The sequence below is a fragment of the Aquarana catesbeiana genome, linkage group LG04, assembly GCF_042186555.1.
Source record: "Aquarana catesbeiana isolate 2022-GZ linkage group LG04, ASM4218655v1, whole genome shotgun sequence".
Classification (NCBI taxonomy): domain Eukaryota; kingdom Metazoa; phylum Chordata; class Amphibia; order Anura; family Ranidae; genus Aquarana; species Aquarana catesbeiana.
In genome coordinates, this window is record NC_133327.1 from 306,264,378 (window position 1) to 306,290,658 (window position 26,281).

At 40.2% G+C, this 26,281-nt stretch overlaps 1 protein-coding gene across 3 annotated transcripts in view; it reads left to right on the top strand.

The window, feature by feature from the left end:
- Positions 1–26,281, top strand: part of SMAP1 (small ArfGAP 1) — a 457,172-nt gene that overhangs the window by 64,740 nt on the left and 366,151 nt on the right. For all 3 annotated transcript variants that reach the window (XM_073626752.1, XM_073626755.1, XM_073626753.1), the window contains exon 2: positions 18,261–18,394. In XM_073626752.1, coding sequence (XP_073482853.1) covers positions 18,261–18,394 — 134 coding nt within the window. The remainder of the gene's footprint in view (positions 1–18,260; positions 18,395–26,281) is intronic.

Sequence of the window (26,281 nt, forward strand, 5' to 3'; positions counted from 1 at the left end):
AGAGATACTTTTGTACGAGGAGGATTGGTTCAACAGCTCTCATGATCGGCTGAAAATCATTCAAGGGTATACCCTTTATCGCAGGGATAGAGAGGGTAAAAAAGGGGAGGGGTATGCCTGTATATCAAGAATAATATACAAGTGAATGTGAGAGATGAAATCCCTAAGGAAGCTAGGGAGGAGCTGGAATCCTGTTATGGGTAGAGCTCCAAAGGCATTTCCAAGGGGAAATAATACTGGGAGTATGCTATAGGCCCCCTAACCTAGGGGAGGAGGGGGAGACTGACCTCCTATCAGAATTTGGATTAGCATCAAGTGGGGGATTTTAATTATCCAGACATAGACTGGGTGGAGGGAACCATGCATTCGCCTAAGGCTCGCCAGTTTCTAAATGTCTTGCAGGACAATTTCATGGGTCAGATGGTAGACTCGCCAACTAGAAATAAAGCATTACTAGATCTTCTGATTACCAACAATACACACCTGATCATGGATGTGGAAATACGGGCAAATTTAGGAAACAGCGATCACAGGTCAATTGGCCTCAATATAAATCAAATGGGAAACATAAAGGAAATACAAAGACATGGAATTTCAAAAGAGACAACTTCTCTAAACTACGAACCTTGCTAGAATATATAAATTGGGATAAAATCTTAGGAACAAAGAACACGGAGGAAAGATGAGTTCGCTTTAAGAGCATATTAAATAAGGGCATTAGCCAATGCATCCCATTGGGTAATAAATTTAAAAGAACAAACAAGTCCTGGATGGCAAAACGCCAATGTAAAAATGCATATAAAAGCAAAAGAGAAGACCTTCAAAAAATACAAGGTTGAGGGATCATCATCAGCATTCAAACTTTATAAAGAATGCTACAAGAAATGTAAGGGAGCAATTAGGACGGCTAAGATAGAACATGTAAGACACAGCGGAGGAGAGCAAAAAAACTAAATCCTTTAAGTATGTAAACCGTAAAAAAGGAGGGCAGACCATATTGGCCCCATAAAGAATGAGGAAGGACATCTGGTTACAAAGGATGGAGAGATGGTGAAGGTATTGAATTTATTCTTCTCAGTCTTCACAAGGGAATCGGGGGGGCTTCAGTAACCAAAACTGCAGTGTTTATCCTCGTGACACGTCACAGGAGGCACCCACATGTCTAACAGAGGACAGAATTAGAAATAGACTTGGGAAACTTAACATTAATAAATCACCAGGACTGGATGGCTTGCACCCGAGGGTACTTGGGGAACTTAGTCCAGTAATTGCCAGACCATTGTTCCTAATTTTTACTGACGGGAATGGTACCAGCGGATTGGAGAAAAGCCATTGTAGCACTAATATTTAAAAGGGCCCAAAATACATCCCTGGGAATTACAGACCAGTTAGCCTGACATCAATAGTATGCAAGCTCTTGAAGGGGATGATAAGGGACTATATACAAGATTTTACTGCTAATTATAAATTTTTCATTACTAATCAGCATGGTTTTATGAAGAATCGTTATTTCCAAACCAATCTATTAACCTTCTATGAAGAGATGAGTTGCCATCTAGATAAAGGAAGGCCGGTAGACGTGGTGTATCTGGATTTTGCAAAAGCATTTGACACCGTTCCCAATAAACTTTGATGGTACAAAATAAGGTCTGTTGGCATTGACCAAAGGGTGAGTAGATGGATTGAAAACTGGCTACAAGAGCGAATTCAGAGGGTGGTGATAAATGGGGAATACTCGGAATGGTCAGAGGTGGGTAGTGGGGTTCCACACGGTTCTGTGCTGGGACCAATCCTATTTAATTTGTTCATAAATGACCTGGAGGATGGAGTAAACAGTTCAATCTCTATTTGTGGACGATACTAAGCTAATCAGGGCAATAACTTTTCCACAGGATGTGCAAACCTTGTAAAAAGATCTGAACAAATGAATGGGGTGGGCAACTACATGGCAAATGAGGTTTAATGTAGAAAAATGTAAAATAATGCATTTGGGTGGCAAAAATATGAATGCAATCTATACACTAGGGGTAGAACCTCGGCGGGAATCTAGGATGTAAAGGACCTGGGTGTCCTAGTAGATGATAGCAGCAGCTTGACATTGCATGCCATTGCTGAGCCCAACAAAGCAAACAGAATGTTGGCGTGCATTAAAGGGATTAACTCCAGGGATAAATCGATAATTCTGCCACTCTACAAGACTCTGGTCCAGCCGCACCTGGAGTATGCTGTCCAGTTCTGGGCACCAGTCCTCAGGAAGGTTGTGCTGGAGCGAGTACAAAGAGGGGGAACAAAGCTAATAAAGGGTCTGGAGGATATTAGTTATGAGGAAAGGTTATGAGCACTGAACTTATTCTCTCTGGAGAAGAGATGCTTGAGAGGGGATATGATTTCAATTTACAAATACCGTACTGGTGACCCCACAATAGGGATAAAACTTTTTTTCGTGGAAGGGGGTTTAACAAGACACATAGCCATTCATTAAAATTAGAAGAAGAGGTTTAACCTTAAACGACGTAGAGGGTTTTTTACTGTAAGAGCGGCAAGGATGTGGAATTCCCTTCCACAGGCGGTGGTCTCAGTGGGGGACATCGATAGTTTCAAAAAACTATTAGATAAGCACCTGAACAACCACAACATACAGGGATATACAATGTAATACTGACATATAATCACACACATAGGTTGGACTTGTGTCTTTTTTTTTTTTCAAACTTACCTACTACTATGTAATTATGTAAGCTTGCTATGCCCGATGATGTGCTGTCCAAACAAGTCTGTAATGCTGCTATGTCTTTTACACTAGAGCTAGGGGATTGCTGTGCAAACAGATCTAAATGATAGACCTTGCCCTTTCCTTTTTTTTTTTTTTTTTAATGCAGCTAGTAATGTTTGATCTGTGGGAAACACAGCAGGAAAAATGATCACTGAATCTTGGGGACAGAGTAGGAGCTTGTTCACATCATGCAGCTTTGTACGTGTGTGTTGTTTTTATTTATTTTTTATTGTGCTATGTGCTACATGTTGGGTGTGAAATGAAGCAATAGGACAAAAGACAAACTGTTTTGTTCTTGGGCAGCATTGCCTAAAACACCCCATTACAGCTGGTGTGAACAAGATCCAATTTGTCAGCATGTTTCTTACAGGAACTTTGGGGTTACCATACAGTATTCAATTTCCAAAATAAGTGCTACTAAAGTGATAAAACTACTTACTGGCAGTCACATCATTAAAAGGTATGCTCACCTTTTCAGAAGAAAAAGGAAAAGGTGAACGAACACCCTACAGTGGAAGTCAGCAATCGGTCAATCGCGATCTACCTGTCGACCGCGGGCCGACGACGAGTAGATCATGACCACGTCCCTGCTTTGCTGACCTGCATTAGATGCCAGCCCCCCTAGCCCCCTCCGACGCGCTCATCCTTATGTCAGAGCAGGGAACAGGAGGCAGCACAGGAGTGGGAGCTACCCAAGTTAAGTGTTCACGTTAACCAGCAGGTTAATGGTTGCGTGGACACAGGGCGGTCCTAGCAACCAATCACCAGCTTGTTAACATGAAAAGTTAACTCTGGCAGCTCCCACCCTTCCTCCAGAAATATACTGCCTCCTGCTCTCTGCTTTGGTGCACACCTGAATAGATAGCAATAGAGAATGTGTGTGTGATGTGAAGAAGGCAGAAGACACACCCCTCGGGCGGGCACAGGACACTACTGGGGGGCGCAGAGCACACTACTGTGGGGGAAGGGTTATGAAAAGGGCACAGGACACTACTGTGGCGGGGGTGGGGTGGGGCGGGGGACAGGATACTACTGTGGGGGGGGGGTGATGTGAAAGGGGGGCAGAGGACATTACTATGGTGGGGCTGAGTACATTTTTGTGGGGGGGATGATGTGAAGAAGGGCAAAGGACACTACTGTGGGGGTGATGTAAAGGGGGCAGCATCCCTGGCCCCCAATGTACTTACCTCTGTCCCTCTTTTTTCTGAAATGGATCAGAGTTGATCATTCTGGCCAATCAGAATCACTCTAATCGAAAGTAGTACTCCAGTACTCACCGTCGGAGCTAAGTACAGCAGGTACTGGGGTAGTAGGTAGCAGGACTGAGCTAATAAAAATCTCTTGTATAGCTCCATCTGTGTTCATTTCAGAGAAATGAGGCCCAACATAACAGAATGTGCTAAAGGAATAAATTTCATAAGCTCATAGCAAGCAAACAGTCATTAAAACCAAATTACAAATTTGATTTGAAAACAAATAAGAACTTTTTGTGCCATGTTTCATAAATCATTTCCACGGTGTTTGGAACAGAGACCAGTTTGCTCAGAAGCTGTGAAGCCACTAACAGCTTGTAAGCAACCCGAAACCAGAGATCAAAATCTTTTCCTTTTCGGTTTCATAGACCATAGAGACTATCAGAATGTAAGGCCTCATCTCTATGGTCAGCCAGCGGAGCTGCTAACTTAATTTCCAGGCTCCTCGATGAAATGAGAGCCTGGGAAGGTGTCAGGGATAGGGTGGGATTGGGGAACCGATTTCCGTCACATGTAAAAGTGATCCAGTGGCTGCATAAACACTTGGATCACTTTTACATTATTTAGCATCGCCAGGTGAAAGATATGGCGCGCTCATCCTTATGTCAGAGCAGGGATATATATATATATATATATATATATATATATATATATATATATATATATATATATATATATATAAAAAAAAATACATACCGGAGATCCAGGGTTGACCATTAACCCTAGGGGTTGGGCAATGTAATTACCAAATGAAGGTTATGCCAGCCTGCCACTGAACCATAAAGAGAAACTTTGCACATCCCACATCTACAGCTTTACTTGGCAAAAAGCCTGTTCATTGATTTTAAATTAATGTGCACATAATTTCCTAAATAACTTCTAAATACCTTGAAATTAGTTATTATCATAATATGAACAAAGAACAGATGGTGGTGAGTGTAAATTGTCTTTGCTGTACAATGTAGGGACCAATGACAGCAGATAAGTCATATGAAAAGCATATCTAATTGAAAAAAGATGGAAGACTAGATATGTATAAATGAATCTATTAAGAATATGCAGCTGTAATTCACATATTGATACAGAGCCTTTTAACTGATGGAAAGGTCTTATCTGTAGCAGGCTAATACAATGCAGATTTATGTAATGGACTGTATTCAAATGTATATTAATTTGCTCACTAGTTCTAGGACCAGATTCTACTGCTAGCAAAATGTATAGAAGAGTATAGATACTAGAAATTATTAGGTTTATGTCATCCATCTATCCCTAGCCTGTTTTTAAAAATTAGAGGCAATGCGACAACCTCATGTTAGACCATCTTGATTGTTAAAATTCGATCCTAATACATTTTTATGCATCACTTCAGTGATATTTAGGAGGAAAATGCTGAAAAACAGGTAAAATTGCTGTATTTAGTGAGCCATCAGATCAATCAAGGTCTAACTGCTGAGCCCTTCCAGAGTTTAGGAACACCAATACTAATTACACTTGGTCTTCTAGCCAACTGGCACTCCTATTGCAACCTGCATACATAATATTGTGTGGCTTGAATACATTAGGCTAAGTTATTTATTCATCAAATTTGTGTAAATTGCATCTCACACAAACAGTGGTGGTTAAAGTGTAATTCCAGTCAAGTCCGCCCCCCCCCCCCCCACTCAGTGCACAGGATTTGACTAACAGTAGAAGGAGCACATGGAAGAAGAGGAAGAAGGGAGAGAAGACCTGAAACCACCCCCCTTCCCTAAAACCTAAGAGGTTGGGGTGGGGGCACAGCAACAGGTAAGAAAAAAACTTTAGCTTTAGAACCACTTTAAAGCTTAACCCCTTTAAATTTAAAAAAACATGTTGGGTTACATATTTGTGTTAGGATTCCTTTTAATAATCTGCACAGCAGCACTGAAACTGATAGAGAGAAAAGAACAGATTTCAAAGCCAGCTGTAGCCCTGTTACCCAGGGATCCCATGTTCTCTCCAGCCACTTGCATTGCAGAGGAGATGCTGGAATCTGAGAGGAGCACAGCCTGTTCCTGAGCTGTTCCTGAGAAGTGTTGTGGGGACTAGCTTCTCTGAGGGGTCACCTTACAAAGCTTAGGCTGGCCATACACAGAGCAAATACAGGAAAGACGTTCACTTGATTCCCTCATCAACACAGACGGTGTTGATGCAGGAATCTCTCCTGCTAGGCCAGTGTCTGCTCCTGTCGGGGGAAGTCGTCCCAACCAGAAGAAGACAGTGATTATCACTATCGGCTATAGCAGCCGTTGGCAATAATCGCTCAAGAATCCGGCAGCCTGGTTGTACCCGATTGATCAACTTGACATTCAGCCTGCCTTTTAATGTTTCGAACCATGTATGGCTGACCTTAGAAGCAGTCACAGGTAGGAACACCCTCTCTGCACTCAATGTTGCTTTAAACCCAATGCCCTATAAACTAATCTCAACCCCCCTCTACTTTCGACCTCATCCACCCATCCTACTCCTATCTCCCCAATCATGCCTGTTCTGAAATGGGCACTTTTTTGTTCATACATAAAGAATTTAAATCCTGTATGTTAAAAAAAAATCTGTTTATTCTCCATTTAATATTAAAATAGATGGATTTTCCAATGACTTTTTTCTTTGTTTTAAACCGCAGTAATAGTTTTGTCTGCACACAAAATAAACCTTGCTCTTCAGTACAGCGCTTCTATTTTTTAAAGCTTGTGGCTTTAGATGTTTTACAGTTCTTTCAACATGGAAGGTTACAAACTTGCAATAGGGCAAAGCTTGCATAGTAATTTCTACATGAAACAAGTTGAAAGACAGTCCCTAATGCAACTGTTTGTTTGTACTCTACAAAAATTCTATTAGCATTCATTGCTTTTCCAGAACATAGGTTTTTTGACCTCGTTAGGTGAGTAATTCATGAGTTGTGGTTGTTTTTTTTGTTTTTTTTTATGTGTTTTTGTTTTTGCATTCTTGAGTCTCTGTTTTTTTGGACCTAATGGATGGATCAGAGGGGATATTTCGGGCTAGGAGCTAGGAATTTTATCTCCCGGTTACCATTAGCTGCATGAAGGTGAAAAAAGTTCAGAGCTCTTTTTAAAGAACTATGCACCTAAGAGAACTAGCTATGAACAACACCAGATTGTCAGAGCAGAAGTACTTCTTTACCTGGGAAAATGTATCACAGACACTGCAGTGATAGAGCATTTTTGCATTCCAATTGGTTGGCCATAAATAACTGTAAAAAACAAAAAAAACTGTAGTTGGGTTATTGAACTCTGCAGGGCTTTGCCCTGTTTAACCACTTCAATACTGGGAACTTGCACCCACTTCCTGCCCCCAGAAAAATAATCTTCCAATGGGTACACTAGTTCTGGTAACCTGGGGGTCCCCAAGGAATTCACTTAATTGGCAGGGATTTCATCTCACACTTTGATTATGGGGCAGGAAGTGAAGGGAAATCTCCAAAATGGGCCACAGTTGAAGTGAAGTTTTTTTTACCTTTTTAGTTCTACTTTTAACTTTTTTTTGTTTTGGTAGTGTTCCAGGCTCCTGTAGGCAGCAATATAACCCACATGTCTAAGATCTACTGTACCATCCATTGAGATACACAGAAATGGTGCAAAAATCTCATTTTATTTCCAAAACCTAGCAACATTTAAAAAAAAAAGAAAAAAAAAAAGTAACTTGATATGCGAGCGCTGTCTTACAAGATGAGCAGTAGAAGGCTCAGTTTTATGTAAAAAAAAAAAAAAAAAAAAAATTAGTCACAATTTTAAGGAGTCTGGTGCTCATCCATGTAAAGCTGCTGGTGTATACAGTACTGTATAGGGCCAGAGGTCTGGGGGCACTGGTGGCTCCCAGCGCTTCCTGGAGAACTTGGCGACACTCTGAGACACTCCCAGTTGGGTGGGGTGGGCGTAACATGCGTTCAGAGCACCTGGAAGTGATGTCAACAGTTACCGAGTGTCTCCATGTTCTCCAGGAAGTGCTGGGAGCCACCAGCACCCCCGGACCTCTGGCCACATACAGTAATGCATACTGTACACCAGCGGCTTTATTGTACATATACACCAATGACTTTACTGTATACAGCAGCAGCTTTACATGGATGAGCACCAGACTCCTTAACATTTGTGAGTGCAATTCTCTCTCTTTTTTTTTTTTTTTTCCCAAAGGCAAAGTGCAGGTTAATTCGTTTTATTCTTGCAATACACTTTATGCTGTGTTTTGTATTGCAGTAATCATTTTTTATATGAATAAATGATTGTAGAACGACTCATCTGAGATTCCATTATTTCTTATGGAAAAGTTTGCTTTGATATACAAGTGCTTTGGATTACAAGCCTGTTTCGTGAAAGAATTATGCTTGCAAGTAAATGTATTAATGTATATATTTTTTTAGGTCTGGTAGAGAATATTACTTCAGAGATGCTAGCTTCAGTATTACCATGAGAGTACATTCTAAAACTATTTACTTTAGGATGCCAGTTGTTGCATGTTTTTTTAAGATTTGGAGGTAATCCAGAAAACAGCCCTATTTGTCCTTTTTCCCCATCTTCTTTATCTGATCCTTCCATGATCTGTTTAGGCACCTTTTAACCCCTTGATACTTCACATAACTTCTTCAAGCTTCTGCTTTTATATTGTTCCTTTTATATAATGCAAAAAGGTCTTTGCTGGTGAACTTCATTTTCATTACTATTTTGTACCCTCCAGTTCATTTATTAGTATTCTACAATTCTAAGCATTTACATGTTATGAAATTGTCAAGAAGACATAATTGTAATTTAGATTACAAAGGTGAACTTAACCCATTGATTTAGCAAATTCCCAAAACCGTTACATTTGTTACATTATGCCCTCATTCAAACTGTGAAGCCATCAAATGGCTGGTGTCATAACTGGTCACATATGCTGCACCATGGCAACTGCAGATCAGAGGTTTAAAGTGATTGTATTGTTTATTTAAAAAAAAAAAAAAGTTATACTTACCTGCTCTGTGTAGTGGTTTTGCACAGAGCAGCCCAGATCCTCCTCTTCTCGGGGTGCCTCTTCAGTGTTTATGGACCCTCCCTCCCTTTACATATCTCATGCACTAGCCTAAGACACAGGCATTATTTTTTAAGCCTCTCCCACTCCTTTCTTCAGCAGCTCTGCAAGGATTGGCTGTTCCACACCTCAGCATGATTTGGCATGCTGAAGTCATGTGGTTACTTTCCTGTCTTTTCACTGGATGTTAGAGATCATAGCAGCAGTTCAGTGTTAGAAATGCACAGGAGAAAATGCATATTGACAAGGGGAGTATAGAGGTGGGCGGGGAGTCTGACATCATGACTCCACCCACCGAGCTCCAGACAACAGACCCATCCACAGAATCTGCAGTTTTTCGGCTCTCATAACAGACAGAGGGGAGACATTTGACAGGTAAAGATACATGCAGGAGGCATGTATATCCTTATAGATAACCCCTATGGCAGTAGTTTAGAAAGGAGGACATTGGGTTTACCTCCACTTTAATGACAGACAGTAAATATGTTTGGCAGAGGATGGTAATAGCAGAGATGTACTTTTGACAAATTTTTTTTTTTGCTCTTATAATTGTACTGCAGGAATACATTTTTACATCCACCCAAAAGCTTGTGGCTGTGTTAATAGCCACTGCAGCCTTTTGTTTATAAGGAAAGCTCAATCAAGCTACTTTATAAATGTGGTGCTGACGTTTTTGTACAGAGTTTCAATCTTTGACTTTAAACTATAGGGAAGTGGAATGAGGGAAGTAGCCTTGGTCTGCTCAAATGGCATTATCCCAGACAGTGGCTGGAGGGGGTTGATGACCTCCCATAGGATTAGCAACATTGCCTGATCCAGCCACAGAAATCCAGTTCAGATGAGTGTCGTCCTATTTTTAGGATTACCTCAAGGAAAACAAAGGGCCTTACCAGAATTCCATATCACTTAAATGGACAATAGGAAACTCTTAATAAAATCGGGATATATAAAGGTAAATAACTAGAAATGACTGCCGTGTTGCTCTTCATACTGCATGCAGATGTCAGTCAGTTTTGTTTAGGAATTTCAAGAATGTTCTTTCTGGAATAATCCTCACGTGAAAAAACATGGTATCCAATCTGGGGATCCAACAAAATGGTGGTGCACTTCACTGGCCCAAATAATCATCACAGAATATGTAGAAAGCATTTTGCAATCTTGCTGCAGCTGCAAACCTGCAAATCCCTGAAATATCTTCCCTCTCTAATGCTTGGTAGCATATTTCTAGTTTTAAAGCTTGGCCTTAACAAAAACCAAACATGCATACTAGCCTCTATGCTGCAGCCTTGGTGTGATGCTCCAATTGGATCACGTTGGCTGTAAGCCCAAGAACTAAGTGATCACTTGACCACCGAACGCTCAACTCTGTCTTTTCTGAGTGGATGTCACTGACAGGCACCAGTCTCTGCTCTGCCCCTCCAGTGCTCACCGGAGCACCAGACAGGAGACGGGGCAGACGTAGCTGGCTCCAGTTTTTAGCCACGTGCTGAATGGCAGAGTCAGATGTCAATCAGACAGCTGGGTGGAGCTCGACAATGTGGTTTGGATCATTTCACAGCCTGAAACAGCTCTGCCACATCCTCTGATTGTGGGCAGTAGCCTGCTATCAGCTGATTCTGGTCAAAGGAGAGCAAAAGTAAGTGCACTCCTGTGACCCACAAGAGAATTTGACCACACTTCTCTTTTTAATGCTGCATTGGTGTCGACAGAATATTTTCTTTCTGGCTCAACTAAAGTCTTCAAATGAAAAATAATGCAGAGACTGAATGCTTCACTCGTTAAAGCTCTTTTAAAGCCTCTGTATTTGTTACTTTAATACAGTCAAACTTCTCAGGGAGCTAAAATGCTGTTGATTGAAGCAGTGTACTGGGGATATAGTTAATGGCTAAAAGTGCTGTTGTCCAACTTTCTAGCATGCTGCCAGCTCTGAGTATTTTAAACCTTTGCTGCAGCATTTATTAGGTCAAACTAAATAGCATAAAGCTTTAGTTGTGCTTTAGTTCCCACACCCCCCTTAGATTTAATTTCTTTTATTTGAATTGTTCTACATTAGGTAGTCTGAGGTAGAGCTGCTCGATTCTGGGAAAAAATATAATCACAATTTTTTTTGCTTAAAATAAAGATCACAACTCTCGGTGTAACATCATCTTTCACATTATACCCAAAAATTGGGCTAACTTTGCTTTTTTTTTTTTTTAATTCTTTTTATTCATTGAAGTGTATTTTCTCCCAAAAAATTGCGCTTGAAAGACCGCTGCGCAAATACAGCATGACATAAAATATTGCGACGACTGACATTTTATTCTATATATTATATATTTTTTTTTTTTTTTGTAAATGTTTGGGGGTTCTAAGTTACAGTGTTTTGTAGTTCTCTCCCAGCACTGAGAAATGTTGATAAACATTTTGGAGGCTTTTTTTTTTTTTTTTGACAGCTGTGAGTGAGCAGAGAACAGCTCTGCACTGTTTTACATAGAATCATTGAAATGCCAGATTAAGATCCAAAAGGGGGGGGGGTTGAAGCAAGATCGTGATTTGATCGCGAGTCTGAGCTAAGAAATCTATTTGAAGTTTTGTACTGTGCTGCTTGACATTGAAGTATCAGGCATTGTGACTTATATTGTGCACCTATTTTGTATTTGCCATTTCTCCATATAAACCTCCTAGAACCATATGCAGCTATGAAAGTCTAATATTCTTTTGTTCTTTAACTACCCCAGCAGAAAATTCCTATGCTCCTTAGGGACCTTGCTTTGTGCACTGGTGAGCAGTCATGTTGGAACAGAAAGGGGCCATCCCCAAACTGTTCCCACAAAGTTAGGAGCATGAATTGTCCAAAATGTCTTGGTATGCTAATGCCTTAAGAGTTCCCTTCTTTCGCTGGAACTAAGGGGCCAAGGCCAACCACTGAAAAACAACCCCACACCATAATACCCTCTCCATCAAATGATTAGGACCAGTGCACAAAGCAAGGTCCATAAAACATAGATGAGAGAGTTTGTGGTGGAGGAACTTGACTGGCCTGCGCAGTCTTGACCTCAACCCGATAGAACACCTTTGAGATGAATTAGCGTGGAGACTGCGAGCCAGGCCTTCTCGTCCACATCAGTGCCTGCCCTCACAAATGCGCTTCTGGAAGAACATTCCCATAGACACTCCTAAACCTTGTGGACAGCTTTCCCAGAAGAATTGAAGCTGTTCTAGCTGCACAGGGTGGGCCAAGTCAATATTGAACCCTATGGAGGCAGGTGTCCTCATTCTCTCCCTCTCCCGCTCTCGCTCTCTCTTTCTTTCTCGCTCTCTTTCTTTCTCGCTCTCTCTCTTTCTCGCTCTCTCGCTTTCTCGCTCTCTCGCTTTCTCGCTCTCTCGCTTTCTCGCTCTCTCGCTCTCTCTCTTTCTCGCTCTCTCGCTTTCTCGCTTTCTCGCTCTCTCGCTCTCTCTCTTTCTCTCTTTCTCGCTTTCTCGCTCTCTCGCTTTCTCTCTTTCTCGCTTTCTCTCTTTCTCGCTTTCTCTCTTTCTCGCTTTCTCTCTTTCTCGCTTTCTCTCTTTCTCGCTTTCTCTCTTTCTCGCTTTCTCTCTTTCTCGCTTTCTTGCTCCCCCCCCCCCCTTTAAATGAACTTTAATGGCATCCTAGTGGGGTTCAATATTGAGTTGGACCACCCTTTGCAGCTATAACTGCTTCAACTCCTCTGGGAAGGCTGTCCATAAAGACATGGATAAGTAAGTTTGGGGTGAAGGAACTTGACTGGCCTGCAGAGTCCTGACCTCAACTCTAATAGAACACCTTTGGGATCAATTAGAGTGGAGACTTCGAGCCAGGCCTTCTCATCCATCAGTGCCTGAGCTCACAAATGCTCTTCTGGAAGAATGGTCAAACATTCCCATAGACACACTCCTAAACCTTGTGGACAGCCTTCCCAGAAGAGTTGAAGCTGTTATAGCTGCATAGTGTGGGCCCACTCAAAATTGAACCCTACGGACTAAGACTCGGATGCCATTAGATTTCATGTGTGTATAAAGGCAGGCGTCCCAATACTTTTGGATATAGATAAAATTATATGTCTATATCTATATCTTCAACATGCTATCCTTACCTGCTCTTTGGAATAGTATTGCAGCGTGGCCCCCAACCTCCCCTTCTGGGGTCACCTGTCTGCGTCGCACCGCCTTTTCTGTGTGTTCCTATAGAAAACCCCTATGGTGGTGCACCTGTGGGCTTGCTTGACTTTTTTTTTTTTTTTTTTTTTAAACCAAACCTCTCTTCTGCTTTTAAATGTGTGCATGATCCCTAACTGAAGTTGAAGATTTCCATTTGCCAGCAGTAGGGGTTCTTTTTATGCTACAATCTGATTCTCTTTAATGATATTAGCTTAAAATAGTAGCTGATGAAAATCCGATAAAGTACGGAATGTTAAATAGCCTTCGTTGTATCAGAGCTCCCGTGGTCATACCTCAAAGATAAGCAACAAATTAGACTTTTAATTGGTACAATTCTGGCATGTCTAATTAACAATAGGGTAATGAATTATATTTAAACACGTTTGAAATCCATGCTTTATTGGTTGTTCCCAGCCATGTGTATCTCAGTGTTTTGTGATCACTGTCCAACCTGGAATCTAATTTTGACTCCTAGCTGCAAGGAATTTCTCATTCTGTAAAGCAATTTTGTTACGCTGTCTTTACAGTTGATCCAGTATCTAGATTGTTTTATTTTCCTTTGGTGCTTATTAAGAGTTAGGAGCAGCCAAATATATGCTTTCGTCAAAATTAGGAATTAAAGTGATTGAAAAGTCTTGTTTTTTTTTTCTTTTTTTTTTCCTATAAAAATAACAAACATGTTATGTTACACTTGCCTGCTCTGTGTAGTGGTTTTGCACAGAGCAGCCCAGGTCCTCGTCTTCTCAGGTGCCTCTTCTGTGCTCCTGGGCCCTCCCTCCTGTCAAGTGCCCCCACAGCAAGCTGCTTGCTATGGGGGCACCTGAGCCGAGTCACAGGTCCCTGTGTCCATTCAGACACTAAGCCCCGGCCCCCACTCTCCCCTGATTGGCTTGCTGACTTTGACATCAGCGGGACCCAATAGCGCTGCTGCTGTGTCTCAGCTAATAAAGGGAGAGTTTCGGGCGGCCGAGACACTTGTGGACATCACTGGATAGAGATGAGGCTCAGATAAGAAGTATTAGGCAGGCTGGGGGTGGGGGGGGAGGATTTTCCTTCTAATGCATAGAATGAATTAAGATAAAAAAACCTGACTTTACAATCCCTTTAAGCCTTAAAATGCATACTGGAAACAGAGCCAGCCAGCCCTGGCCTTCAGTTTTTCATCCAGTCATAGCAATAAACCAGATTGAGATTCCTCCTTTTTTTTATATTTACTTTAAGGTCTTATTGGCTAATTGATTAAGTGTTGAGAAACCTTTTGTATTTGTTTTCCAGTGGATTTCTTCAGTTTATAAAGTATTGGCATAGGAGATTGCAGCATAAAAGTAAAGTGTTCCAAGCATATGTAATCGATCACCTTGTAAAACGACCCTTTCAGCTTAACCACTTTACCTCTGGAAGATTTAACCCCCCTTCATGACCAGGCCATTTGTTTTGCAATACAGCATGGTTGTGCAGCACCAATTAAAATTTGGCGTTTTTTTTTTTTTTTTTTTTAAACAGACCTGACCATTTTGAAAAACAGTATTTTTTACTTTCTGCTATAAAACACATCAAACAAAAACATGTAATGAATCAAAGTTCTTTATACATTTAGTCCAATATGTATTCTGCTACATGGCTTTTGGTAAAAAAAAATATCCCAGTAAGCGTATATTGATTGGTTTACACAAACTTTATAGCATCTACGAACTATGAGATCTATTTCTGTTGTGTTTTTTATTTATTTTTTTATACTAGTAATGGTAATCAGCGACCAATAACAAGACTGCGATATTGCGGCAGACATTCTGACACTTTGTGGGAACCAGTGACACTAATACAGTGATCAGTGCTAAAAATATGTACCATCATTGTACTAATGACACTGGCTGGGAAGGGGGGTAACATCTACAGCCATCAAGGGTTTAACTGTGTGCCTAGCCAGTGTTTTGTTAACTGTGTGCTGCTTTTACTAGGGGAAGTAATGAATTCTAGTCCTTTGCAGGAACACAGAATCCATCCCCCCCCCCCCCATTTACATAGGCATATCTCAGTTTTCTGTGTATTGCCAATGATCGGGTGCCAAAGGACATAGAGTGTCTGCCACCCGCAGATTGGCTTCTGCTGTGAATTATAGCAGAGGTGGCCCGCCCCCTGCCAGTGTTTTGTTTTTTTTTGTTAATAAGTGATCACATTCTCTGTTCTCTACTGCATAAGGAGCACGGAGGAGAAACAGCAGTTTACTGGACTTCCCAGTGAATAGCTGTGCAATGGATGGTGTGTCAGGACAGGTATGATCATTGGAGGAGAGCAGATTGCGTTCCCAGCATAGCTAGATAACTGACCACTCTGTGCGCTCATGCTTAGTTGGCATAGTCCGTTGTTAGGAAAGCAGAGGGAATGGCAGGATTTCACAAAGAGAACAGGATACTTATTTTTTTTTTCATACAAGTACATGGTACAGCAGGCAAATATCAGGAATATAAAATGTTGCGTTTTATACACTCTTAAATATACAGGAACAGATTTTAAAAAGTGGTGATAAACATGTCAAAAAAGAGTTCTACCACCATCTCTAAATTCTGTTTTTCTGGAAGTTTGAGATTTTGCCGTTAACCACTTCAGCCCTGGACCATTTGGCTGGCCAAAGACCAGAGCACTTTTTGCGATTCGGCACTGCGTCGCTTTAGCTGACAATTGTGCGGTCGTGCGACGCTGCTCCCAAACAAAATTTACGTCCTTTTTTTCCCACAAATAGAGCTTTCTTTTGGTGGTATTTGATCACCTCTGCGGTTTCTATTTTTTAGCGCTATAAACAAAAACAAAAAACGAGAATTTTGAAAAAAAACGCATTATTTTTTACTTTTTGCCATAATAAATATCCCCAAAAAATATATAAAAAACATTTTTTTTCCTCAGTTTAGGCCGATACGTATTCTTCTTCTACATAGTTTTGGTAAAAAAAAAATCGCAATAAGCGTTTGATTGGTTTGCGCAAAAGGTATAGCGTCTACAAAATAGGGGATAGTTTTATGGCATTTTCATTAATAATTTTTTTTTTTTTACTAGTAATGGTAGCGATTTAATGATTTTTATCGTGACTGCGACATTATGACGGACAGATTGGACACCTTTGGCGCCATTTTGGGACCATTCACATTTATACAGCGATCAGTGCGATTAAAAATGCATTGATTACTGTGTAAATGTGACTGGCAGTGAAGGAGTTAACCACTAAGTGGAGCTGTAGGGGTTAAGTGTGTCCTAGGGAGTGATTCTACCTGTGGGGGGGGGGGGGGGGGGAAGAGGCTGTGTGTAACACGATACTGATCACCGCTCCCGAATACAGGGAGCAGTGATCAGAAAGAGTGTCATTAGGCAGAAAGGGGAAATGCATGTTTACATTAGCACTTCCCCGTTCTTCCTCACCGTGAGACGATCGCAGGTTTCCCCGCGGACATCAAGTCCGTGGGACTCGCGATCACGCTCACGGAGCTCCTGGCGGGCGCCCGCAAGCCACCTCTTAAAGGGCAACGTACAGGTACGTTAATCTGCTTGTATGAGCCCTTCTGCCGCAGTATATCTGCGTGAGGCAGTTGGAAAGCAGTTAAAGTGTATATAAAGACTGTAAATCAGAGGGTGGTGAAATTAATTTAACTGTTTGCTCACATACTGTAGCTCTATGAGAAATTGATGGAATTGAAAAATGTGTTTTCAAGCCTTCCATGGTGTGCTAGATTCATGATTTTTCATCTGTAGGGCATTGTAGAGTCTGCTATAACATAGTTATCCCAGTTAATCAAAGACTTTTTTTTTTTTTTTAAAGTAGTAGCTTCTCGGCAAGTGAGCTTTCCTTTTGTCGGTGCTGGAGAACACTATTCAGTCTATATTGGCCCTTAATTCATATCTTGAGCTATCGCTTTAGAAATCAATGGCTCCACACTGCTTAAAATAATTTTGTGAAGTTATATCCTGTATCTTTTTTTTTTTTTTTTTTCCACCTTCAATTTAATGTGTTTTTTTTTTTTTTTTTTTTTTTTTTTTAAGTGCATGTTATTCCATTCAGAAATGAACAGAACCCTTCATAAGCTCTTGCAATTCAAAAACATGTTTTTGCTGTTCATTTTAATATGTAGCTGGACTTCATAGAAATATCTAGGACAAAGTAGTTATCTTAATTAGACATCTTAATTGGTTTTATTCTTTCCCACTTCATAAAGTAAATGTTTCCCATGGGTTTAAACTCTTCTGTGTTTCTTTTAACCTCTTAATACATTTGAAAGTTGACTTGTTTCAGGTAATGGTAAGTTGCCTTTATCAGAAAATTTTTGCTTTTGCGTTCTAAAGCTGCACTCGTTTAAAGGAGGGTACTTGTTGTGCCTTATGTTATGTCATATGTTATCAAATGTGCTTCTCACTTCTGGAACACAAGGTTTTTATTGAGCCTAATTTAGTCTACGCCAACTATTAGCAAAGCGTCCACTTTATTTTGTGCTGGGTTGCACTGCCCTGAATGTTGCCTGTGTTTCGTCACATATGGCCACATTTGGCTACCCGCTGGAGTGCGCATGCGTGACGCCGCCATATGCGTTCCAACACTTATAAAACTTTTGTCACTTTTAAAACGTAAAGTTTTAAAAGTGTTGGAACGCATATGGCGGCGTCGTGCATGCGCACTCCAGCAGGTAGCCAAATGTGATGGGTCGCCATATGTGTTAAACACCTGCACTCATCCTTGCGGGTCATTTCTCTTGATTTCTTGCTCTTTCATTGCTTTAGCAGTAGAGTAGATTAAAGCTGGAGCTATTTCCCTATACTAGCGGTTCTCAACTGCCACTGATGTTCCACTAGAGTGTGTCTTTGGGTGCTCAGTATCCGCTAGCCTCGACACCTACTGCATTATACAGTTCTCACATGTATGGGTCCAAGCAGAGTTTACCAAATTTATAATACATTTATAGAAAATTCACCAATAGGCTCTAGAGTGTTTTTATTTGCTTGCCACTTTTTATGTTTCATATAACCTCCTATATGTCTTGACTATTTTGCAGGGCCAAGATGGGCTTCATGGAATTTAGGAGTATTTATTTGCATCAGATGTGCTGGAATTCATCGAAACCTTGGTGTTCATATATCAAGAGTTAAATCTGTGAACCTGGATCAATGGACCCCAGAACAGATTCAGGTAATACTTGCAGCATTGCAGGATATTTTGAGGCTCTTTATTTGGATCATACTTGGCATTTGCAATTCTTTAATGTTTCCTTGAATTGGGGCTCAACAAATCCCAGGCGCCAGGCCACTTTCAGGCCTCTCCACTGCCACCCGATTTGCTTCCTCACATGCAGGTAAAGTGCCCTACCCTTTCCCCGCACGTGCCCCCCTGCTATGTATCCCACTTGCCCATCTGAAAGCACGGGACTGGCATTCCCCGCACGTGCCCCCCTGCTATGTATCCCACTTGCCCATCTGAAAGCACGGGACTGGCATTCCCCCCACGTGCCCCCCTGCTATGTATCCCACTTGCCCATCTGAAAGCACGGGACTGGCATTCCCCCCACGTGCCCCCCTGCTATGTATCCCACTTGCCCATCTGAAAGCACAGGACCGGCATACCAGGCGCCGCAGGGTATTTCAGTGTTCCTGACCTAGAAGCGCTATGTATGATGTCACTTCCGGGTCCCAGTTGACCGGGAAAAAAAGTAATGCAGTGCGATCTGCACTGCAATACATTCAGTGGAGCACAGGAGAGACCCTGCATGTCTCATTAAAGAGAACCTGTTACCTAAAAATCAGCACTAAGGGAATTTTTGTCCCCGTGATGAAAAAAAAAATTTTTTTTTTTAATTGTAAAAAATTAAAGTTACCCCCCACCCCAAATATACGCATGTACAAGCGTAAATGGACACTTTGGGGTGTCAATTGCGATACACATGTATATCGCCACACACTGGCTCATAACTTTTTTAGCTAGCTCCTAGATTCAAATTTGTCAAGACCTTCTTCTTTGGTGTTTTTTTCAGATTTAGTTGAATTTCGCGTGTAACACAGCAGCAACATATTAACTAGTAGAACAACATCTTGGCCCTTACATACCACGTTTTTGTTTTGAAACTTGTATACATGTATACTGTACAGTATTTAATCATTCACGTCTCTTCCTTTGCTGCTGCTGCATGGAGAAATATGCTGACTGGCTCTGTTAACCCTTCTAAAGTTGGATGCTAGCCTGCAATGCTGCTCCAATAGCTTTGATACTTTTTCAGACCAGAAAAATAGATGAGTCGATAAATTAATTTTTGTCAGATTTTTACAATTGCCTCTTTAAAAATATAGGGATGAGTCTGTAAGCTGGCTCAGTCCAGTTCATAGTGCTAAATGCAAAGTGTACACAAGTTGTTAGATGATATTGCTGCATCCATTTAATACTTGCCTATCAAAAAAAGATTTACAGTGGCTGAAATTTCTGACTGTGGCACAGCGTTTTCTCCATCTGACAGACTCCCTGTGATGCTGCCATGATTTTATTGTTTGTCAGATTATCCTGAGTGGTAAGCAGAGCTGCAGCCACATCACAAGAATGTTGCATTTGGCTTCTGACAGTAATGCCCAACTATATGATATTTTGACAGAGGAAACGTTAAGGTAAAAAATCCTGCTCACTAGCAAACTTCAAAATGCTTTTTTATTGTTTAGGGGAAAATGTGATTTAAAGGAATGTATTTTAAAATGCCCAGATCATTAAAAAATAAAAGCTTCTAGTAAATATTTTAATGTGCTCTATATCTGGCTTGTACCACCTCCATAAATTTCACATTTTATAGCAATTTACTACAGAAAACCAGTTCATTTCAACGGGGTTCACATTTTCTTGCCACTGTATATGGATAGTTTACCAACTTTTTACATTTAGTAATATCAATTAAAGTGGTTCTAAACCTAAACAGTTTTTTTTTTTTTTACATTTAAGGTGAAAATAACGGCAAAACCTAACTCTAAACCTACTCTTAGCCATATTCTAAGCCTAATCTAGCTAGCCCCTTAAAGAAAAAAATCGCTATAATTGCCTTTTTTTTTTTTTACAGCTGCTCCGGTCTGATCCCAGGCTGAACTGTCAGTGGCGGCTTCAGCGTGTAGGAGAGCCAGCCAACAGCGGAAACCTCATAGGAAGTCTATGGGTGACATCACTCATTTCCCAGCTCTTGTTGGCTTTCTCCTGCACACAGAGGAAGCCACTGGAGACCAGACCAGAGTGGTTGCAGAATAGGTAATTATAGAGATCTTTTCTTTACAGGGCCAGATAAATTAGGCTTAGAATGTAGCTAAGAGGGTGGGTTTAGAGTTACATTTTGCCTTTACTTCCACTTTACTGCAGGTAATGCATTAAAGTAAAAAAAAAATCTTTCTCCCTGTCCCAGCTCCCCCCCCCCACCTCTAAACACTCACTAGAGTCCTCTATTGTTGTAGTGCTATGACTGGCTGCAGCTATTTTCTCCCCTCTTCCTGCTTTCACAGGCTTCACTGAGAGCAGCAGGAGCCATTGGTTATCGGTCAAATCCTGTGAGGAAGGGAGCTGGGGCATGGCCCAGCTGCACAGTTTATGCCTATGAATGCACACAGCCTGGCTTGGGCGTACGACTGCACGTGTGCGTTCATAGCCACATGGCTTGCTATGGGGGCATTCAAAAGAGAGTTGAGCTGTCAGCTGTCAGGAGAACACCAAAGAGGAAAGACAGTTCCGTGCAATATCTTTTGCACAGAGCTGGTAAGTATAACTTTTTTTTTTTTTTTTTTTTATCACAGTAAAAAAAAAAAATCACAACCCCTTTTAAATATGAAAGAGGAACTTTACTCTTTTATGATAAAAATTACAACAAAGGCACCTTTTAAACATTTTGAGTAAATGGAAACCAAAAACAGATACTTATAGATAATTGCAGGCTTACCATCCTTTCCATACATTATTTTTGCTTCCTCCTCATTTTCTGGTCATTTTTACTCGGGGCAAATGAATTCATCCCCCTTTATTTCCTGGAACTTTTGGTCTGCCTCTTGGTACATGTGATGCAGCTGTGAGTTCTTGGTTACCACCAGTGCCTCAAAAACACGGGAATTGGAAATAATAGCAATTATAAGTAAAAGCAAAAAATATTTAATGAATGCAAAGAGATATATCAGCTTGCAGAACTGTATACTTATGTGATTTAAGTGAAGGGGGGGAAAGATCCAGGTTGAACAAATAGTGGTATATTTTCTGTCTTTTTTTTTCCCTTTAATTTCCTCGCACTTTTCATTGTTCCTTTGCTGCCAGAGGTCCAAGCTTCTCCATTAGTCTGCTTGGATTGAGGCCCTTTGTAATGCCATAAATCCTAAGTTCTTTGCCTGTAGCTTATCTTAATTTCAACCATCTATTTCCCAAAAGTTTTATGTTTGTGCCTTTTTGTGCTTTCGCTCCTGTCAGACGTGAGCCGCATTTTTATACGTTAGGTGCCATTAGCAGAATAAGTCTAATCTCCCGACACAGCAGCTGTGAAACGAAATGGCAATGCCTGGGAGGGAGAGTATGGCATCAGTGCACACTAGAGGCCCCATGAGTGGGTCCTTTACTCACCCTAGAGGAAAGCTTCTGAAATCTCTTCAAGCATTTAACTAGTTATGGACACCCTTGCTGTGCATTCCGAACATATGCTTTTTGTCTCGTGTAGTTGAAAAGAACTATTGCTGAAGCATAATTTATAATAAACTAATGGTATTTCAGTTAAGATGAAGGCTGAACGTGCAGTTTGATTTTACTTTAGAACTAGAAAATATTAAGATGTCATAAAAATGAATACTAGCTGAATTCATAGCACTCAGGGCATTTGGGGCTAATGTGCTCATGATTTTATAATGGGTTTATGTTTTGGTGGAGTTCCCCCTTGCAGGTCAAAATTATTGCATAGCTAGCACATGGTAAAGTGAGACTTCACTCTCCCAATCAACATTGATTATTTGTAATCCTTGTGCTGCTAGCATTAATAAATAGATAGGAAAGTATATCATTTACTTGTTTTTTTAACCACTTCCATACTGGGCCTATTCTGGCACTCCTCTCCTACATGTAAAAATCATAATTTTTTTGCTAGAAAATTACTCAGAACCACCAAACATTATATGTTTTTTTAGCAACCACCCTAGGGAATAAAATGGCAGATGTTGCAACTTTTTACGCTGCACGGTATTTGCGGGACAATTTTTCAAACTTTTTTTTTTGTTTGTTTTTGGAACAAAAACTGTTTTTTATTGAATTAAAAAATAACAAAACAAAGTTAGCCCAATTTTTTTTGTATAATGTGGAAGATGATGTTAACCCGAGTAAATCGATACCCAACATGTCACACTTTAAAATTGTACAAACGTTTGTACTTAAAAATAACTCCATAGGCAACGCTTTCATTTTTTTTACAGGTTACCAGTTTGGAGTTACAGAGGAGGTCTAGTGCTAGAATTGTTGCTCGTGCGCGAACGCACGTGGCAATACCACACGTGAGGTTTGAACAGCGTTTACATATTCGGTACAACTTATATGTGCTTTCGTTTCTGTGCGTTCACACACGGGGGCACTTTAATTTTTTTTTTTTTTTTTTTATATTTTTATTTTATTTTACTTTAATTTTGTTATTTTTACACTTTCTATTTAAATTTTTTTTCTTTTTTTTTAATCACTTTTATTCCTATTAAAAGGAATGTAAACATCCCTTGTAATAGAAATGGTGCATGACAGGTCCTCTTTATGGACAGATGTGGGGTCCACATCTCTCCTCCAGGCTGGAAAGCATCAGATCAAAAAAAATTAACAGTCTGATGCTTTTCAGTCGAGATCTCGGCTTTGTTTATATCCGTGGCCTGGACGTGATGTCATACCTATCACACCCAGGTCTCAGACGGTCATAGAAATGATTGGTGACCTTCAGTGGTGATATCTGAATGGTGCCTGCGGCTGAAAGTCAAAGATGTCATATGACTAGGGCTGCAACTAACGATTTATTTTCATAATCGATTAGTTGGCCAATTTTATTTCGATTAATCAGATACCTTAAAAAAAAAGTGTAGTGTATAATTTAGTTAATATGTAAAGTATAAAATAAAGGCAATTTATTCTTAAATATCTCTATGTAGTGGTAAATATAAATGACCAACTATATGGTTAGGGAGCAAAATCTCTATTCCACTCTGAAAATAACAGACAGACAAGATATACTGTATGCAGTGGAACCTTGGTTAACAAGTAACGCGGTTAACAATCGTCTTCAAGCAATTTGTTGTCTCGCGAAACGAGCAGAATTCAAGCTAATTGGGTGTGCGGGGGCTCCGGTGACACTCGGAATGGTTCGGAGCTGTTCGGAATCACTCGGAAATACTCCTCCCTAGTGTTTCCGAGCCTTTCCGAGTTCAGCCGAGCGGTCTCCGAGTATTTCCGAGGCTCTCTGGCACCCCCCACCTCTGGCCACATGCGGTATTGCATGCAATAGAAGTCAATACGGAACAAATTATCTTCGCTTCCATTTACTTCTATGGGGAAACTCGCTTTGATATGCGAGTGCTTTGGATTACAAGTATTCTCCTGGAACAGATTATGCTCGTAATCCGGGGTTCAGACTTGGATCACATTTTTTATTTAGAGATTAAAAAAATAATGTAAAGACGACTGTTTTGCTGATTTTTCAGACAGAACTGTAATATATTATATGCTGGCCATACAAAAACAGTGTCTTCCTTCAATGTCTTCCTTCAAAAAAGATGCAATTTTAAGAATGTTCGTTTTGATTTTCTAATCGTTAGTGGGGTCAAATTGATGTTTTTTTTTTTTTTTCGACCACAGTGATGGGAAAATTTTGAAGGAGCAGAATAGAAAACATCTTGGTCAAAAGAATTTTCAGACAGTGTACAGTATGTGGTTTTCATTCAGAAATTACATTCATTTTAAAGCTGAATGTTAAAAGCAAGTGAAATTTTCAAATGACATTCTTTCGTTCAGTGAATGCACAAAGTTTTTTCATATAAATATTCTCGTCCGGAAATCAATACGTGTATGGCCAGCATAAGCCGGTTCACACCTATGCAGTTTGCTTTTCATCCCTTTTCTGCAGTGCTTTTTGCTGCGCATTTTACATTTTTGCACACGCGATTTTGCTGCGATTTGTGTTTTTGCATTTTTTATGCTTTTTTTTTTTTGGCCAATATCTTGTTGGGCAGATTAAAAAATGCAACTTTTTTGCAAAAACGCACTACAGGCTTTTCTGTAGCTTCTCTATTGAAGTATACTGAACCAAAAAAAGCACCGTTTTGCATTGAAAAAAGTCCTTAAACCCTTTGCAAATACGCAGCAGCTGAAAAAAAACATAGATGTGAACGTGTCCCATAGGAAACCATGTTAAATGAACTGTAGTGCGTTTCTGCAAAAAGCACCGAAAAAACACATAGGTGTGAACCAGGCCTAAGTCATTAAGTAGCAGCAGCATGCTTTTTTTTTTTTTTTTTTTTTTTTTTTTGTATCACCTGTCATCATGGGGTTAAAAAAAACTAAAATGAGCCCTTAATAATACAAACAGCAGATAATTTCTACTATAAGGGGTTCATTTATATATTTATACCCAGAAGTAGGCTATATGGGCACTATAACTAGGAGTCAGACATGAAGCTATATGAAGGGTGGATGTGAGATATACATCTTTTATTAAAGTAGTACTAAAAGCTGAGTTGTGTGTTTTTTTGTTTTGTTTTTTTTTTTTTTTTTTTTTTTTTTTTTTCATGGCTATCATTTTAAATATAATGCAAAATACTGGTAAAAGTTTACTTTAAATGTAATTGCAATGCCTTTATATCACCTCCAGTTTATCTTTCCTGCACAGTCTTTAAAGTATTTTATATAGAGTGCCCCCTATAGCAAGGGAAAAAAAACTTCTGACTTTAGAACTAATCACTTCCTGCCCAGGACTACATGTCGCATGAGGCATAGCGTCTTACACATTCACAAGTTCTCAGGCACTTACTGACATGTATGGGTGGTGTACTGAGCTGTAGTGTGTTGCACTGTATTTCCTGATATGTAAATAAATGCATTCTGTATACAGGCCCAACTAATTGGCTGGCCGATTAATCAATTATGAAAATAGTTGACAACTATTTTCATAATCGATTAGTTTTTTCGGCCCTACATATGACATCCTTGGGCTGGAAGTGGTTAAACTTTTTTTTTTTTTTTTTTCTTCAATTAGTTCCTGGTTTCTTGCCTAGGCAAATGATGTCCTATGCCCCAGGAGTCTTCAGGAGCAGAGTAGAGGAGGGATTTTCTCAGCTAAGCACTCTCTCCTGCATGCATGCTTGAAGGGCAGATCGATTCCAGAAAGTAAATGCTACATGAATCGTTTGCTCTTACTTAAGATGGTCATGGCCAGAAATGCTAGGGGGTTGTTTTCTCAAAGTGATTTCTCAACAAAATTAAAGTGGTTTATTAACCACTCCATCCCCAGAAGGATTTTCCCCCTTAATGACCAGAGCATTTTTTACAATTTGGCACTGCACTGCTTTAACTGGTAATTGCGCGGTCATGCAATGCTGTACCCACATGAAATTTGCGTCCTCCCCCCCCCCACAAATAGAGCTTTCTTTTGGTGGTATTTGATCACCTCTGCAGTTTCTATGTTTTGCTATATAAAAGAAAAAAGACCGAATATTTAGAAAAAAAATGATATTTTCTACTTTGTGTTGTAAAAAAAAAAATACAATAAACTAAATTTTAGTCATACATTTAGGCCAAAATGTATTAAGCCACATGTCTCAGGTAAAAAAAAAAAAATTCATTAAGCATATATTGGTTTGCACAAAAGTCATAGCGTCTACAAACTATGGTACATTTTCTAGAATTTACGCAGCTTTTAGTTTGACTCCAATGTCTTGAGGTGCTATAATAGCAGGGCAGTTCAGAACCCCCCCCCCCCCCCACAAAGACCCCATTTTGGAATGTAGACACCCCAAGGAATTTGGGCACATTGAATATTTTTTTATTTTTTTGTCAAAAGTGATTTGAAAA